General features: G+C 42.2%; 1 protein-coding gene across 1 annotated transcript; it reads left to right on the forward strand.

Annotated features, from left to right (window-relative positions):
• Nucleotides 1-1,439: 1,439 nt before the first annotated feature.
• Nucleotides 1,440-17,039, forward strand: LOC135526433 (probable carboxypeptidase X1). Its single transcript, XM_064954804.1, has 5 exons — nt 1,440-2,235; nt 4,004-4,199; nt 4,383-4,442; nt 12,220-12,343; nt 15,675-17,039. Exons 2-5 carry the CDS (start codon nt 4,125-4,127, stop codon nt 15,698-15,700), a joined length of 285 nt encoding a protein of 94 aa, XP_064810876.1. The 5' UTR covers nt 1,440-2,235; nt 4,004-4,124; the 3' UTR covers nt 15,701-17,039.
• The last annotated feature ends 719 nt before the right edge of the window (nt 17,040-17,758 follow it).

Raw genomic sequence — 17,758 nt, forward strand, 5'->3', positions numbered from 1 at the left:
CTTATGTGTTTCTATGAAATAAACATGAAAAAAGTTAAAGTTGCAAATTACAAAAAAAAATAATTAAACTACCATATTTGGTCAAGTCAAAAATGAAGCAGCATTGAATACTTCTGTTATTTGCTGTCCCCGGGCATGCTCTAATATCATTGACTGTGTCCTATGCTTCACAGTACAGGCTTAAACACCATTACACAAGGGCTAAAAAGACACAGGAGGATATTGGGGACAGGATCCAACGAACAGAGCTCCAAACACCTGCATGTGAGATTTCATTCCCCCCAGAATAGAGTCGGTGGGGTGGAGCCTGAATGAAGTGTACACTGGAAAACGTGCAAGGTGACTCATTTGAAAAGCATGTATAACTTAGAAGGAACCGGAAACTCTGCTCAAGTGTTTGCTCAACATTGTCAAAACAAATCTTCAATGAATAATGCAGAAACATCCATTTATAATTCCTTGAAGGACAGCGGAAGGAAATCAAATAAAAAGAGGACAATCAAGTAATAGCTACTGCAGTTGAATGGTAAGTCCACGAAGAAGTAAAAACATAAAGGCTACTTCCTATATGCCTGTCATACTATTGCAATTTTCTATTCATTATTTTCTCCCTGTGTATTTATCAAAAAAGTATACTTTTGCACATTGTCTGTCTGACGTGATGACAATTATGTAAGATGATGAACTTATGTTATATTCCACAAAAAATACTGAGATAAATTGAACTATCAAAGCTGATGTGGCTTACTTATCATGACTATAATCCATTAAGTCGACAAGACACTTGAAAGGTTCATACTCAACAAAAGCAAAAAATATATATATTTGGTCCCTACTTTGGCCCTCAGATCTTCAGCTCAAACTCTGGTCACTGGCGCCATCTAGTGTGTGTATCTTCCCTACTACTTATTATCCCGTTTACAGAATAACCATTTGCATCAAAGTCCACTGGCCCTACAATGTTAATGATACGGAGATAAAGCTAAGATAAACAATCCATATGGTTTCCATATACAATTTGACAGTTAAATAAAAAGTAAGACAGTAAGCCTGCTTTTATTTAGCCTTTTTTGAATGTCCTATAGGCTACTTGCTGAGGAATGCAACATTGCTTTTGATACATTTTCCATTTGTTTCAGCTCTGTCTTGAAAAAAACATATAGACAATGAACGCAAACGTCATCAATTATTGTCATTATTTTCGTTAAACTTTTATAGAATAATGTCATTAACATTACGTCTTCATTAACTTTCAATCATAGGGTTTAGAAATGATTTATCTTCTACATTCAAACTGCACATTATTCTGTAACTTTTATCGTTGTAATACTCAACTATGGTCACTAGACAGAAGCGCATCCCCACCAATCTTTGGCTGTCTAATATTAGTGGAGAAGCTTCTGCTTTTTCTTCTATCAAATTAGAAGCTTGATCGTATGATATAGATGTCTCATTGTGAACACCATCATTGTTTTGCGAATAACTAGAGAGAAGAAAAACTCATATAAATAGGCTGTAATTGTTTATGAAATATATAATTGTTTTGCGTTTAATAATACTCCACAGCCTTGTGAAAAAGTGTAACTTGTCAAAAAGGTGTAACTTTTTTAAACTGTCAAACATGGGCTCTTAATGTGACGTTGTCGTAAACGTTCTGGACACAGAATATTATCGGCAGTGGTCCTGTCACTGCAGCATGCACAGCAGATTGCGGAGGGGACCGTATATTATGTACATCTATGAGTGGACTTTCATGTGGAGTGGCGGACGTTTAAACGGTCAATATTCACCAGCAATGTCTGAAGGGACAGTTATGGTACAAGCCCGGTGCTTTGCTTTAGTTGTATCGTTTTGATATGTGGATCAACAACTACAGTGAGGTCTACTTTGGATTATAATAAAACTACATCTGCTGCCGAGAAACGAGATTCTACAACTAAACCAAATACTACCCCTAGCAATAATAGCACCACCGGTAAGGTTGACATCTACAATTACAGCAAAGCCCAAGGTACGGACTACCACTACTAGACCACCCAAAACGGCACCACCGGTAAGGTTGACATCTACAATTACAGCAAAGCCCAAGGTACGGACTACCACTACTAGACCACCCAAAACGGCCACCACCGCTAACTATAGCTTCAACATTGAAGTTTTAAATGAGGGTAACGACAGGAAAGGGGAAAAAATAGTATGGAACAAAGAACCTGATGATGAACACACTAGAATTAGGTGAGCATTCAAATGTATTTGCTGATGTAAAATGCAGGTCAACTGCTGAAATAATTGTTATATCAATATAATGCATACTAAAGTATTAACGTGTTATTATAGGCCTATACATTGTACATTATATATATTTGCCGACATTGTTAATGATCTCACGTGTCTTTATAAAATTGTGATATGACTGGAAAATGGCACAGCCCTATTGGTTAAAAAGCACCTCAATCTTTATCTTTCAGTTCTTACATGGAAAACATGTATACTATGAATACTGTCCATCAGGTTATTTGACAAACAACTCAGAAAACACACATTGAAAACTGACATGATAAATGACAATAGTGTGGATCACAATGCAGGGAAAACATGACTGACAGGGTGGTTGGTATGTCCATTCTGCATCGCTGTGGTCTTGAAAACCAAGTCCAGGGGGTTGGTTCTACATTCCCACCTCTGTGTGGTGAAGTGTTTAGCCGGGGTTATCAGGTGGTGATGGAAACCGGCTGTGTCTGCTAACTCCATTCAGTACCAAGTCACCACAGTTCTGCATAGCCAGTGAATGTGTTGTATAGTCCTAATTACGGACGTCATACTTTCACATTTCACAATGTTCGTAGTTGTTCATGAGATGGTTTGCCTTTTGTAGCTAAGCGGTTCACCAGGGGTGATAAGGTAGTAAAGACGCATAAAAAGATATGAAAGAAAATCAAGAAACCCAACGTCCTGCCAAAGAAGCGCAAGGCCAGTAGGCGCCCTTCGCTGCTAGTGAAGCCAGTGGGACGTATGTATGGGAGAATACATGTATACATATACAGTATACGAATGAGGTTCACCCAGTGGCGTGGCCCTAATAGCATTATTGAGATCTCTATTTCCCTGCTGTGCTAAACGCAGTGTTCATTTTCGTTCCATGTTGGAAATGCAACATGATCGACATCTGACATTCACAGCATTGCTTGATGGCACATAGTTACAGTACTAGTGGTGGTAGAGCAAAAACAAAAATGTTCCCTGGCTTAAATAGTTGTTGTGCTTGCACCTGTTCTCCAGTGACTGACCTATTCTTCTGTAGTATTTCCTACCCATCTCTCTCTCGCTCTCTCTCTCTCTCTCTCTCTCTCTCTCTCTCTCTCTCTCTCTCTCTCTCTCTCTCTCCCTCTCTCTATCTCTCTCTCTCTAATGAAAGCATTGTTGACATGGGTTCAATATATTTGGAATCAATTCACTAGTTCAGTAGATAACTTGGCTACATGGCATGGGACACCACAGGCTAGGCTGCTATCAACAGTAGTTTTAAACAATTAAGTCTTGGAGCAGTGCAGCGCTTTCCTCACAATGAACCCAGTGGAGAGATCCAGCAGGCCTCTAAGGCAAAATGGTATTAGGCTTTTAAGAGAGACCACTGCCGGCAGTGACACAGGAACTGGTGTTTAGAGGGCCAGTCAACCAGGCTCAACTCCTCAGACAATGAGCCCCTGTCTGCTCCTCTCATGGAAACGCAGTAAAAACTGAGGAAGTCTCTCTCTTTTTCTCGCTCTTACGCTCTCTTTCTTGTGAACCCTGCTGCTCTCCCTCTCGCTTCCTCACTTTCCCTATTATTGCCTATCATGCTCATATAAGCCTTGTAGAATTGCACTCTCTCAATACCCATGTAAAGGCATCAAATTCAAATATAACAGATGCATAAGTAACCATTGGTTCCCACTCCTTCTCTGGTGGTCAATAATGTTTCCCTCTTTCACCATATGACAATCTCATTCTCCATGTCTGTCAGAGTGCCCTCCTCTGGGGCTGGAGTCTCTGAGAGTGAAGGACACACTGCCTGCCTGCCTGGGCGTTGAGGATGGGGACATCTACAATGGGGCGTGGTGTGCCCTGTATGAGGATAAGAAACAATGGCTGGAGGTGGACGCCCGTCGACCCACACGCTTCACCGGGGTCATCCTGCACGGACGCAGCTCAATCTGGAGGTCAGTGCAGGTTTTTGTTCCACCCCAGCACTAACACTTCTGATTCAACTAATCACAAAGTTGCACTCACTGTGCAGTGATTTAGCCATTGCATAGATTTATATATATTGTAAATGTTGCATGGACATCGCTGAAGAGTTGCCCCGGTCTTTCCTAACAGTTGGGATTTCTCACTCACCATAGGTGCTGTTCAGTAATGATACCCTGGCCTGGAAGACAGCTATGAATGGGACTAAAGAGGTGGTGAGTTGATTCAATACAATATATTAAAATATGATATGTAGTAACCATAATCTATTGCCTTCTTTCCATTACTTTTACTGCAACATTTGGATATTCCACACATTTTAATCTCTTGAATATCTTTCTATTCAGTTCCTCATGATCCAGTTGTCAAGTTGTGTGTCATTATGTGGTCCAGTGAGGTATTATATCTACCATGCTCTGACATCATTGACCAATGACATTCCACTGCCGCTGGCCTATTTACACTGTAATGGAGACTGTGGCTATTGGCAAGCTGATCATGGCCCTGTCAGTGGTTCTTTTGGAAAATGTGCCCTGGCCAAAGCTGACTCCACTGTGCCAACCTTGCCAACTGTGTCAAACTTGCCAACTGTGCCAACTGTGCTAACCCAGCCTACTCTCCATGGGCACACTGTGGCAGATTGCACCATCTAATTACCAGTCTGTGGCACTGGTTTGGCAAAGGTGCAGAGGGGAAATGTGACTGGCAGAGAGATGTACACTGAGTGTACAAAACATTAGGAACACCTTCCTAATGTTGAGTTGCACTCTATTTTTCCTTCAGAACAGCCTCAGTTTGTCAGAGCATGGACTCTGTAAGGTGTCAAATGCATTCCACAGGGATGCGGGCCCATGTTGACAATGCTTCCCACAGTTGGGTCAAGTTGGCTCCATGTCCATTGGGCGATGGACCGTTCTTGATACACATAGGAAACTTTTGAGCATGAAAAAAACAGCACCTGGTGTGCCTGGCACCTACTACTATACTCCATTCTAAGGCACTTACATTTCTTGTCTTGCCCATTCACCCTTGGAATAGCACACATACACAATCCATAGCTCAATTGTCTCAAGGCTTAAAAATCCTTCTTTATCCTGTCTCGTCCCCTTAATCTACACTGGTTGAAGTGGATTTAACAGGTGACATCAATAAGGAATCATAGCTTTCACCTGGATGGTCACTTTGTCATGGAAAGAGCAGATGTTCCTAATGATTTGTGCACTCAGTTTTTTAAGTAAATACAAATTTATACATTTTTCATAAAACATATTTTTTATTTAAATGAATTAAGCTCTGCAGTGATTAAGTCTTGTTTTGTACACTCAGTGTTTTCCGAACTCTGACATTGTTCATTCCTATATTTATTAATTACTTTCTTTTTACTTTCTTGATTATGTGCATATTGTTTTGTATTGCTAGGATATTATTACTATGCTGTTGCGAGAAACATAAGCACCTGCAATAACATCTGCAAATCTGTGTACATGACCAATACACTTTGATTTGATTTGTTTTACACTTTTAACATAGGCCAGGCCTTGATGTTACCTCATATCCCACTGGGAAGAAAACATTTCAATTTGCTCAACTTGCCATTGGCTGAAACATTGGCTCAATTTACCTCATGGCTATTGGCTTAACCTCTTACACTTATGGTGGCGCTATTTCATTTTTGGAAGAAAAACGTTCCCGTTTTAAACAAGATATTTTGTCACAAAAAGATGCTCGACTATGCATATAATTGCTACTGTTCGAAAGAAAACACTCTGACGTGTCCAGAAATACAAATATCTTCTCTGTGCGTGCCCTTTAACGTGAGCTTCAGGCAAAACCAAGATGACTTGGCATCCAGGAAATGACAAGGATTTTTGAGGCTCTGTCTTTCATGATCTCCTTATATGGCTGTGAACGCAAGAGGAATGAGTCTGCCCTTTCTGTCGTTTCCCCAAGGTGTCTGCAGCATTGTGACGTATTTGTAGGCAGATCGTTGGAAGATTGACCATAAGAGACCACATTTACCACGTGTCCGCCCGGTGTCCTGCGCCGAAATTGGTGTGCAAAAGTCACCTGCCAGTATTTTTCCATGGGGCACAGAGAGAGAAGCAAGCTTCCAAGAACTGCATGTCAATGAAGAGATATGTGAAAAAACACCTTGAGGATTGATTCCAAACAACGTTTGCCATGTTTCGGTCGATATTATGTAGTTAATCCGGAAAAAGTTTCACGTTGTAGGTGACTGCATTTTCGGTTCGTTTCGGTAGCCAGGCGCAATGTAGAAAACGGAACGATTTCTCCTACACACAGACGCTTTCAGGAAACACTGCGCATTTGGTATGTGGCTGGGAGTCTCCTCATTGAAAACATCAGAAGCTCTTCAAAGGTAAATGATTTTATTTATTTGGTTATCTGGCTTTTGTGAAAATGTTGCGTGCTACATGCTACACAAAATGCTATGCTAGCTTTGCATACTCTTACACAAATTAGTCAATTTCTATGGTTCAAAAGCATATTTTGAAAATCTGAGATGACAGTGTTGTTAAGAAAAGGCTAAGCTTGAGAGCAAACGCATTATTTTAATTTTATTTGCGATTTTCAGAAATCGTTAACGTTGCGTTATGCTAATGAGCCTGAGGCTTGGTCACAATCCCGGATCCGGGATGGGGAGTTTCAAGATTAACTTACCCCAAGGCAAACATTTTGACTATATTATCCCACAAAGCTACAAGGATGTGCTTTCATGTTAAGTTTAGGGACCTCATATTAAAGCTTATAATATCAATGAAATCAAAGTTTATTTGTCACGTGCGCCGAATACAACAGACCTTACAGTGAAATGCTTACTTACAGGCTCTAACCAACAGTGCGAAAAAAAGGTATGTATGTGTGTATAAGTAAAGAAATAAAACAACAGTAAAAATACATTTGAAAATAAGAATAGCAAGGTAATATACAGACACCGGTTATTCAGGCTTATTGAGGTAGTATATACAAGTAGGTATGGTTAAAGTGACTATGCATATATGATGAACAGAGAGTAGCAGTAAAAAGAGGTGTTGGCGGATGGTGGGACATAATGCAGATAGCCCGGTTAGCCAATGTGCGGGAGCACTGGTTGGTCGGGCCAATTGAGGTAGTATGTACATGAATGTATAGTTAAAGTGACTATGCATATAAGATAAACAGAGTAGCAGCAGCGTAAAAGAGAGGTTGGGGGGTCGCACAATGCAAATAGTCTGGGTAACCATTTGGTTACCTGTTCAGGAGTCTTATGGCTTGGGGGTAAAAACTGTTGAGAAGCCTTTTTGTCCTAGACTTGGCGCTCCAGTACCACTTGCCATGCGGTAGTAGAGAGAACAGTCTATGACTGGGGTGGCTGGGGTCTTTGACAATTTTTCCTCTGGCACCGCCTAGTGTAGAGGTCCTGGATGGCAGGCAGCTTTGCCCCAGTGATGTACTGGGCTGTATGCACTACCCTCTGCAGTGCCTTGCGGTCGGAGGCCGAGCAGTGGCCATACCAGGCAGTGATGCAACCAGTCAGGATGCTCTCGATGTTGCAGCTGTCGAACCTTTTGAGGATCTCAGGACCCATACCAAATCTTTTTAGTTTCCTGAGGGGGAATAGGTTTGTCGTGCCCTCTTCACAACTGTCTTGGTGTGTTTGGACCATTCTAGTTTGTTGTTGATGTGGGCACCAAGGAACTTGAAGCTCTCAATCTGCTCCACTATAGCCCCGTCGATGAGAATGGGGGCGTGCTCGGTGATCCTTTTCCTGTAGTCGACAATCATCTCTTTAGTCTTGGTTACGTTGAGGGATAGGTTGTTATTCTGGCACCACCCGACCAGGTCTCTGCCCACCTCCCTATAGGCTGTCTCGTCGTTGTCGGTGATCAGGCATACCACTGTTGTGTCGTTTGCAAACTTAATGATGGTGTTGGAATCGTGCCCGGCCATGCAGTCGTGGGTGAACAGGGAGTACAAGAGAGGACTGCGCACGCACCCCTGGGGGGCTCCAGTGTTGAGGATCAGCGTGGCAGATGTCTTGCTACCTACCCTCACCACCTGGGAGAGGCCCGTCAGGAAGTCCAGGATCCAGTTGCAGAGGAAGGTGTTTAGTCCCAGGTTCCTTAGCTCAGTGATGAGCTTTGAGGGTACTATGGTGTTGAACGCTGAGCTGTAGTCAATGAATAGCATTCTCACATAGGTGTTCCTTTTGTCCAGGTGGGAAAGGGCAGTTTGGAGTGCAATAGAGATTGCATCATCTGTGGATCTGTTTGGGCGGTATGCAAATTGGAGTGGGTCTAGGGTTTCTGGGATAATGGTGTTGATGTGAGCCATTACCAGCCTTTCAAATCACTTCATGGCTACGGACATCAGTGCCACGGGTCTGTCGTCATTTAGGCAGGTTGCCTTTGTGTTCTTGGGTACATGACTAAGGTGGTCTGTTTGAAACATGTTGGTATTACAAACTCAATCAGGGACATGTTGAAAATGTCAGTGAAGACACCTGCCAGTGTGTCAGCACATGCCCGGAGCACACGTCCTGGTAATCCGTCTGGCCCCACAACCTTGTGTATGTTGACCTGTTTAAAGGTCTTACTCACGCCGGCTACGGAGAGCGTGATCACACAGTCGTCCGGAACAGCTGATGCTCTCATGCATGCCTCAGTGCTGCTTGCCTCGAAGCGAGCATAGAAGTGATTTAGCTCGTCTGGTAGGCTCGTGTCACTGGGCAGCTCGCGGCTGTGCTTCCCTTTGTAGTCTGTAATAGTTTGCAAGCCCTGCCACATCCGACGAGCGTCGGAGCCGGTGGAGTATGATTCAATCTTAGCCCTGGATTGAGGCTTTGCCTGTTTGATGGTACGTCGCAGGGCATAGTGGGATTTCTTGTAAGCTTCGGGGTTAGAGTGCCACACCTTGAAACGGCAGCTCTACCCTTTAGCTCAGTACGAATGTTGCCTGTAATTCATGGCTTCTGGTTGGGGTATGTAAGTACAGTCACTGTGGGGACGACGTCCTCAATGCACTTATTGATAAAGCCAGTGACTGATGTGGTGTATTCCTCAATGTCATCGGAAGAATCCCAGAACATGTTCCAGTCTGTGATAGCAAAACAGTCCTGTAGTTTAGCATCTGCTTCATCTGACCACTTTTTTATAGACCGAGTCACTGGTGCTTCCTACTTTAATTTTTGCTTGTAAGCCGGAGTCAGGAGGCTAGAGTTGTGGTCGGATTTACCAAATGGAGGGCGCGGGAGAGTTTTGTACGCGTCTCTGTGTGTGGAGTTCAGGTGATCTAGAATTTTTTTTCCCTCTGGTTGTACATTTAACATGTTGATAGAGATTTGGTAGAACTGATTTAAGTTTCCCTGCATTAAAGTCTCTGGCCACTAGGAGTGCCGCCTCTGGGTGAAAGGTTTCCTGTTTGCTTATTTCCTTATACAGCTGACTGAGTGCGGTCTTCGTGCCCGTATCTGTTTGTGGTGGTAAATAAACAGCCACGAAAAGTAGAGCTGAGAACTCTCTAGGCCACACTACTTGCAATTTATCACAATATACTCTACTTTAGGCAAGCAAAAGCTAGAGACTTCCTTAGATTTCATGCACCAGCTGTTGTTTACAAATATGCACAGACCCACCCCCCCCTCCCCTCTTCTTACCGGAGTGTGCTGTTCTATCCTACCGGTGCAGCGTATATCCGGCTAGCTGAACATCCATGTCGTCATTCAGCCACGATTCCGTGAAACATAGGATATTACAGTTTTTGATGTCCCGTTGGTAGGATATTTGTGATCGTACCTCGTCTAGTTTATTGTACAATGATTGCACGTTGGCAAGTAATATTGACGACAATGACAGCTTTCCCACTTGCTTTCTGCGGATCTGGACGAGACATCCGGCTCTTCGTTGTCTGCGTCGCTTCCTTTTGCGAATAATTGGTATGCCTGCCCTGTGGGGTGTTTTGGAGTATATCATCCTGCTTGTTGTTGAATTTTTTTGTCTAATTCGAGGTGAGTGTCACGCCCTGACCTTAGAGAGTCTTTTATGTCTCTATTTGGTTTGGTTAGGGTGTGATTTGGGTGGGCATTCTATGTTCTGTTTTCTATGTTTTTGTATTTCTATGTTTTGGCCGGGTATGGTTCGGGTATGCTCTGCGAACTGTGTCTCTGGTGCGTCTGCACAGCCCAGTGCATCCTGTGCCAGCGCCCCGCATTTGCAGGGCGAAGATAACCATCCAGCCAGGGCGGGTTGTGCAGGCTCTGCACTCAAAACCCCCAGTGCGCCTCCACGGCCCAGTGTATCCGGTGCATCCGCAAAGAACCAAGCCTCCTGTATGTCTCCCCAGCCTGGTGGGCCCTGTGGCAGCCCCACGCACCACGCTCCAGTTTCAACTGTTCTGCCTTATTATTATTGGACCATGCTGGTCATTTATGAACATTTGAACATCTTGGCCATGTTCTGTTATAATCTCCACCCGGCACAGCCAGAAGAGGACTGGCCACCCCACATAGCCTGGTTCCTCTCTAGGTTTCTTCCTAGGTTTTGGCCTTTCTAGGGAGCTTTTCCTAGCCACCGTGCTTCTACACCTGCATTGCTTGCTGTTTGGGGTTAAGGCTGGGTTTCTGTACAGCACTATGAGATATCAGCTGATGTATGAAGGGCTATATAAATACATTTGATTTGAACTGACCATATTCACAGCCATATATCTGTTGCGTTCCACTGCTTAGACTTTGCATGCATCAACCATCGGTTGCATTTTGTGCCACATCATCGACTGTGTCATTGACTGACAGATTGCTATATCATATGATGTGGTTAGCTGATAAGTAACATACATTTCCAGGCATTTTAAGATCTGGCAACAACTAAGCAGTGAAATGCGACCACTCAACTACTGTTTTCCTCTAACAATTAGCAAACTTCAGACCAATAAGAATAGAGCCAGGCAGTTTCTAGGTAGATAATCAATCATATTACCATTCTAAACAACTGACTCACAATATTTTAGAACTACACAGTGACTCAGAAAATAAATCATACAATGGCTAAAATGTTGTGATCTTGTGCACTCCAAATAAATAAATGCAGTAGGGACCTTACAAAGGTGCTATCTCAAACCTTAAAGGGTTCTTTGGCTGTCCCCATAGGATAACCCTTTGAAGAACCCTTTTTGGTTCCAGGTAGAACCCTTTTGGGTCCATCTAGGACCCTTTCCACAATTGTGTTCTCCATGGAACCACAAAGTGTTATGCTATGGGAACAGGAGAAGAACGCTTTTGGAAGCCTTTTTTCTAAGAGCATAGGCATCCATGCAACAGTTAGCAAGAAACTCCCTCCCTTCCATTCAATCTACTCTGTGTGGCGCTTGACTGAGCTGTCCTGGAAGCAGAGGGTTTGTGGTTGTAGCTACCTCCCTCAGTCTCACCGAAAAACAAATATTATTCTTTTTTCTTCTTCTTTTCCCCTCCTCACTACACTGCCACCACCGCTCAGTAAAGAGCTTGAGGTGAATCTGACCATTATGATATAACACTGGGCTCTTGTGTCCACACACACACCACACTCTCCCCATGTGCTCTGCAAACTAATCCAAGACTTGGATCTATTTTTAAAGTAATACAACTCTACTGTACATACTTTCTTCTCACACTTAACCACAGGAGGTTGGTGGCACCTTAATTGGGGAGAACAGGCTCGTGGTAATGACTGGAGCAGAATTAGTAGAATGGTTTCCATGTCTTTGATGACATTGCATTTGCTCCATTCTAACCATTATTATGAGCCATCCTCCCCTAACCAGCCTCCGCTGCACTTAACCATCATAAGGCAGTGTTATCCAATCCATTCCTGATGGACCCTGTGGGTGCAACAACAACAAAGAAATCTGTCCCCCAAAAATGTGCATGCCCTGGGGGTCCCACAGGAATGAAAGACTTCTGCCCACCAGACAACACCATAATGCTCAGTACCATTTAACTCTGTCCCTCCTCAGCTCATGAAGTCAGTGACCGAGTCCTGTCCTGACATCACCCGTATCTACAGCATCGGGAAGAGCCACATGGGCCTCAAGATGTACGTCATGGAGATCTCTGACAGCCCTGGAAAGCATGAGCTGGGTAAGTAGATATAGACCTACTCCAGTTTATGAAGTTTTATCTTAAGGCAATACTACATAACGTATCTACAGTACCACTGCTATAGTACTTTGTACTGTATGCTCTCAGAGATTGGAGTTAACCCTTGTCTACACTGACAGGTCTAAAGTGTTGAATCGGTCTGCCAGTACTGGCAACCGCTAATACCCCTTACCTACAGTACTTATAATGAAACAGAGAGAGCCAGGAATGCCGCAGCATAGACGGAGAACTGGTTAGCCTGCACACTGGAATAGAGAGGAAAACCCTATTATATAGAGGGTGACTAGTCTTCTTAATATGTCAACAGTGGAAATTCTTGGCCTGTTTTGTACGGAGTAAAAAGCTTTCAATGGGTTTTGGCGGTAAATATTTGTTTATCTCCAACTCTCTTGGCAGAGGTTAAGCCAGACTGTAGTTTAACTTGTTGAGTCTAGGGGTATTTTTTTTTTGGGGGGGGGGGGGGAAATAACGTTCCCAAAGTAAACTGCCTATTTTTCAGGACCAGAAAATAGAATATGCATATAATTGACAGTTTAGCATAGAAAACACTCTAAAGTTTCCAAAACTGTAAAGATATTGTCTGTGAGTATAACATAACTGATATTGCAGGCAAAAGAATGAGAAAAATCCAATCAGGAACGCAGCGGTTTCTAAATAATCCTATGCTTCCCTATTGAGCAGTGAATGGGATATCAACGAGATTCATTTTTCTATGGCTTCCTTAATGTGTCTAGTATCACAAGACATAGTTTCAGGCTTTTATTTTGAAAAATGAGCCTGAGCGATAACATTGTGTCAGTGTTCACCTGATGGCTCTTTGTGTATTTCTCACACAAAAGACAGAGGTAGCCATTTTTCCAAGCTCTGTCCCGGTTGATATATTATCGAATAGATATTTCAAAAACACCTTGAGGATTGATTATAAACAACGTTTGCCATGTTTCTGTCGATATTATGGAGCTAATTTGGAATATTTTTCGGCGTTGTCGTGACCGCAATTTCCGATCATTTTCTCAGCCAAACGTGAAGAACTAACGGAGCTATTTTTGGCTACAAATTTTTTGGGGGGGAAAAAAAGGAACATTTGCTATCTAACTGGGAGTCTCGTGAGTGAAAACATCCGAAGCTCATCAAAGGTAATCTATTTAATTTGATTGCTTTTCTGATTTTTATGACCAGAATGCCTGCTGCTAGCTAGGCATAATGCTATGCTAGGCTATCGATAAACTTACACAAATGCTTGTCTTGCTTTGGAGGTAAAGCATATTTTCTAGAATCTGAGATTACAGGGTGATTTACAAAAGGCTAAGCTGTGTTTGAATATATTTCACTTGTGATTTCATGAATATGAATATTTTCTAGTAAGATTTTTTGTCCGTTGCGTTATGCTACTTAGTGTCAGTTGATGACAATTCTCCCAGATCCGGGATGGGTAGTTACAAGATTAATGTTCCACTGGTAAATGACTGTCTCTCCATGTCATGTTCCAGTATTAATAATGTGAACTCACAGACAGTGGGTTCATAGTGAGAGAAATGTTCCTTGTTTCTTTTTTGTGGGTTCCTTCCTATGTAATCCCTAATGTTTTTCTGTAACACAAGGCTTAAAGGACGACTGTACTTCCTGATTTGACCTCGTTTTGAGTTTAACTCATTAAGAAATGCTAGCAGCCATGACTGAAGCTAAACAATAGTTATCTTAAGAGTGTGGTTTGATGTGGGTGTGTTATGTTTGCATATCGTACCTTGGCTGGTTTTGATATTTGTCCCTCCTGAGTCACTGTAGCAACAACATAGCCACTAGTCTGAATTAATCTAAGATAAATTAAGAAATCTGTAATTAATTTAGACGTTTTTGCCGAGGTCTTTGTCGCGCAATTTTATTACTAGGTAAATTGTTTGGTCTGGCTGCATGCTCAGAACTGATTTCTGAGAAAAATAACATGTCTACAACGTCATCATCTGCAAGCTATCGTAAATAAACTATCGTAAATAAACTATCGTAAATAAACTATCGTAAATAAAGCACGAGCTACACACTGTTTGTCAGTGCCCAAAATAACTTGTTAATTAGCTAAATTCCAACTATGTGTTTGTTAAAACCTCTGATGACTCCCCATCCCGCATGAGGGAGCATAATCATCGACTGACACTAATTATCATAACGCAACGGACAAAAATATTCCTAGAAAATATTCCTATTCATGAAAATCACAAGTGAAATATATTGAGACACAGCTTACTTAGCCTTTTGTTAATCACCCTGTCATCTCAGATTTGAAAAATATGCTTTACAGCCAAAGCTAGACAAGCAATTGTGTAAGTTTATCACGAAAACGTCGAAAAATATTCCAAATTAGCTCCATAATATCGACAGAAACATGGCAAATGTTGTTTATTATCAATCCTCCAGGTGTTTTTCAAATATATATTCGATAATATATCCACCGGGATATGGTTTTTCAGTAGGACCGATTGGAATAATGGCTACCTCTGTATTTTACGCGAGAATCACTCTGGGAGCCATCAGGTGACCAGTTGCGCAATGTAGCCGCTTACGGGTATTCTTCAACATAAATGCGTAAAACTACGGTCACAATGCTGTAGACACCTTGGGGAATACGGAGAAAAATCTGGTTGATAGCCCATTCACTGCTCAATAGGGACGCATTGGAATGCAGCACTTTCAAAACATGAGGCACTTCCGGATTGGATTTATCTCAGGCTTTCGCCTGCAATATCAGTTCTGTTATACTCACAGACAATATTTTTACAGTTTCGGAAACTTTAGAGTGTTTTCTATCCTAAGCTGTCAATGATATGCATATTCTAGCATCTTGTCCTGACAAAATATCCCGTTTACTACGGGAACGTTATTTTTCCAAAAATGAAAATACTGCCTCCTAGTCACAAAAGGTTAATGAAGCTAGCAAATAGTAGCTAGCAGGCACATTGAGCAGCCAGGCTACAATCAGCTTATCAAGTCACTGGCGAGTGGAGACGTGTGTGCTTCGTTGCTGTTTAGCTTTATACAACTTTCTCATGATCTATTACCAGAGTGTGAGTCTGTCTGGCAGTGTTTCAAAAGAACTGTCACGGGAGACACAAGATGCTCACAAATGGGTTATGGAATATTAACAAGATGCAGTTTGGATACAAGTTCACTCTGATCGTATCAATTCTAATCTTGCCAAAAAAAAGCGGCAGACTCGAGTGATTGACACTATAAAAAACATCAGCAAGTGGCCACTCCATAAAGGGCTTAGGGCCAAGGGTTATTCCAACATAACATTGGGGACGTGTTGTTTTAGGTAAACAAGTCGGAGGCACTGCGTAAAGGGCAGATCTGCTGTCTGGAGATTCTGGCTGCTATCTAGAACCTAAAAGGGTTCTTTGGCTGTCCCCATGGGAGAACCATTTGGAGAACCCTGCCATAATTCTCCTGTGACGATCTGGAAGATCAGGTTACTGTGGATCCGCTCTACAGTGTGCTCTCTCTCGTAGAGGGGGAAAGCAGGAAGTCTGCTGTTTTATGGGGGGTCATAAAATACGCTGCCTCTGTACTCTGGTGTGTTCGAGATTGGAATGTAAACTGTGGAACACAGAGTGACCCTTGGATATCAAAAGTTGAATAATTAAACAATATTTATATTTTTGGGAATGTGGGAATGGTCCGTGGACACTTAAGGGACAGTCATGTCGAGTGTGTTTCATTTGATGATCTCATGAAGGACAGGAAACGCACATAACTGTATCTCTAAAAGTGTACATTTCCCAGCTGTCAGGTTTACATATAAATATTGTGAAACATATGTGATTAAACATGACACTTTTTGTGAAAAGATGTAATGTGAACCTTCTAAATGAGAGTATGGATTTTCATATAACGTTTAACTAGTCAGTGACCACACCCCTGTGAGCCCAAACATCACATTAGGCATCATAGAACCGCCCCTTCTTCCACAGAGTATAAAACCACTTCCTACAAAATTTACATTAAGTCAGAGAACGCCGGGATGGATTCCCCACATTGGAATTGCTACAATTCTATAGGCCATCAGACCAGAAAATATGGAGATGACACTACCTGTTGAAATGGTTAGGCACTACAACTCTACCAAAGGATAGGACCATACAGCGTGGAGCACTAGCTACACAGCTGGAAATGGTTAAATTCTGAGACTATCAACTCAATTCAAGAAGTAAGAAATCCTAGGCCGTCGAACTACCAGTCTGCAGATGGAAATGTACGAAGCCTAGGACAAGAATACAGACACCACCGAAATATCCATCCTATGCGACAACCATGGGTACGCCTGACATACCATTATGAACACAACCAGAGACTTTCTGTCGATTGACTCTCCAGCAGACGGACCGGTGACCATAGAGAGAGACAGCAAGACATACACCAGTAAATATGTAAATTGCAATTTATTTTCAAATGAGCAGTTGTTCATGTAAGGTAGTAGCAATATCTATGAGTGTAGTTATCAGCTATGAGTTTCCCGCTCTTGAGCGGTCCACATCCCCTTTCCTTTGTCTACCAAGCCGTCATATCGTCCGCTGGGGACTTTGTCTTTGTATCATGTAGTAACCCTTGTATAACTAATTGTGTGTGTGATTATGTATTTCTGTGACTATTTAGATAGTTAGTAAATAAATAATTAAGCCAATTTGTAGATCGCTGATTCATCATTTAGGCATGCAGATATCCAAGGGTTTGTGACATTCAGTAAAGAGAACTAATGAGGTACAATACATTAATGAGAATTACTTATCGATAAGATATGAAAATATCTGAAGAGTCAATTCGGGAAATAGAGACTATAAACATTTTCCAGTGGTGCCCCGACTTCCTAGTTATTATTAAAGTTTACATGATTAGTTTAATCACGTAATAATAATTACACATAGAGAATTGATTTGATAAAATAACAGTCTTCACATTTAATGACAGTCACAGACACGACAACCCTTTTTGGTTCGAGATAGAACCCTTTTGGTTCCAGGTAGAAAGAAGAACCCTTTTGGGATCCGTGTAGAACCCTTTTCACAGAGGGTTCTACATGGAATCCAAAAGTGTTCAACCTGGAACCTAAAAGGGTCCTCCTATGGGGACACCGCAAGAACCCTTTTGGAACCCTTTTCTCTAAGAGTGTATGACTGGATAGAGTGCACAGAGCTGATAAAGAGCCATCACCACAGCTTCTTCTCTCGTGTTAGTGTGTAACTGTGGAGCTGTCCACTGTAACAGTGGAGTTGTCCTGTGATAAGTTCCCTCATGCCAGTGAGCTGCCCATCAAGTGGGAGAACAACAAAGAGTCTTTACAGGTCTACATGGAGCAGGTTCGTCCATCAATAGTGTCTAGTGCAGGTAAACACAACACGATGT

Source organism: Oncorhynchus masou, chromosome 32 (assembly GCF_036934945.1).
Source record: "Oncorhynchus masou masou isolate Uvic2021 chromosome 32, UVic_Omas_1.1, whole genome shotgun sequence".
NCBI lineage: Eukaryota > Metazoa > Chordata > Actinopteri > Salmoniformes > Salmonidae > Oncorhynchus > Oncorhynchus masou.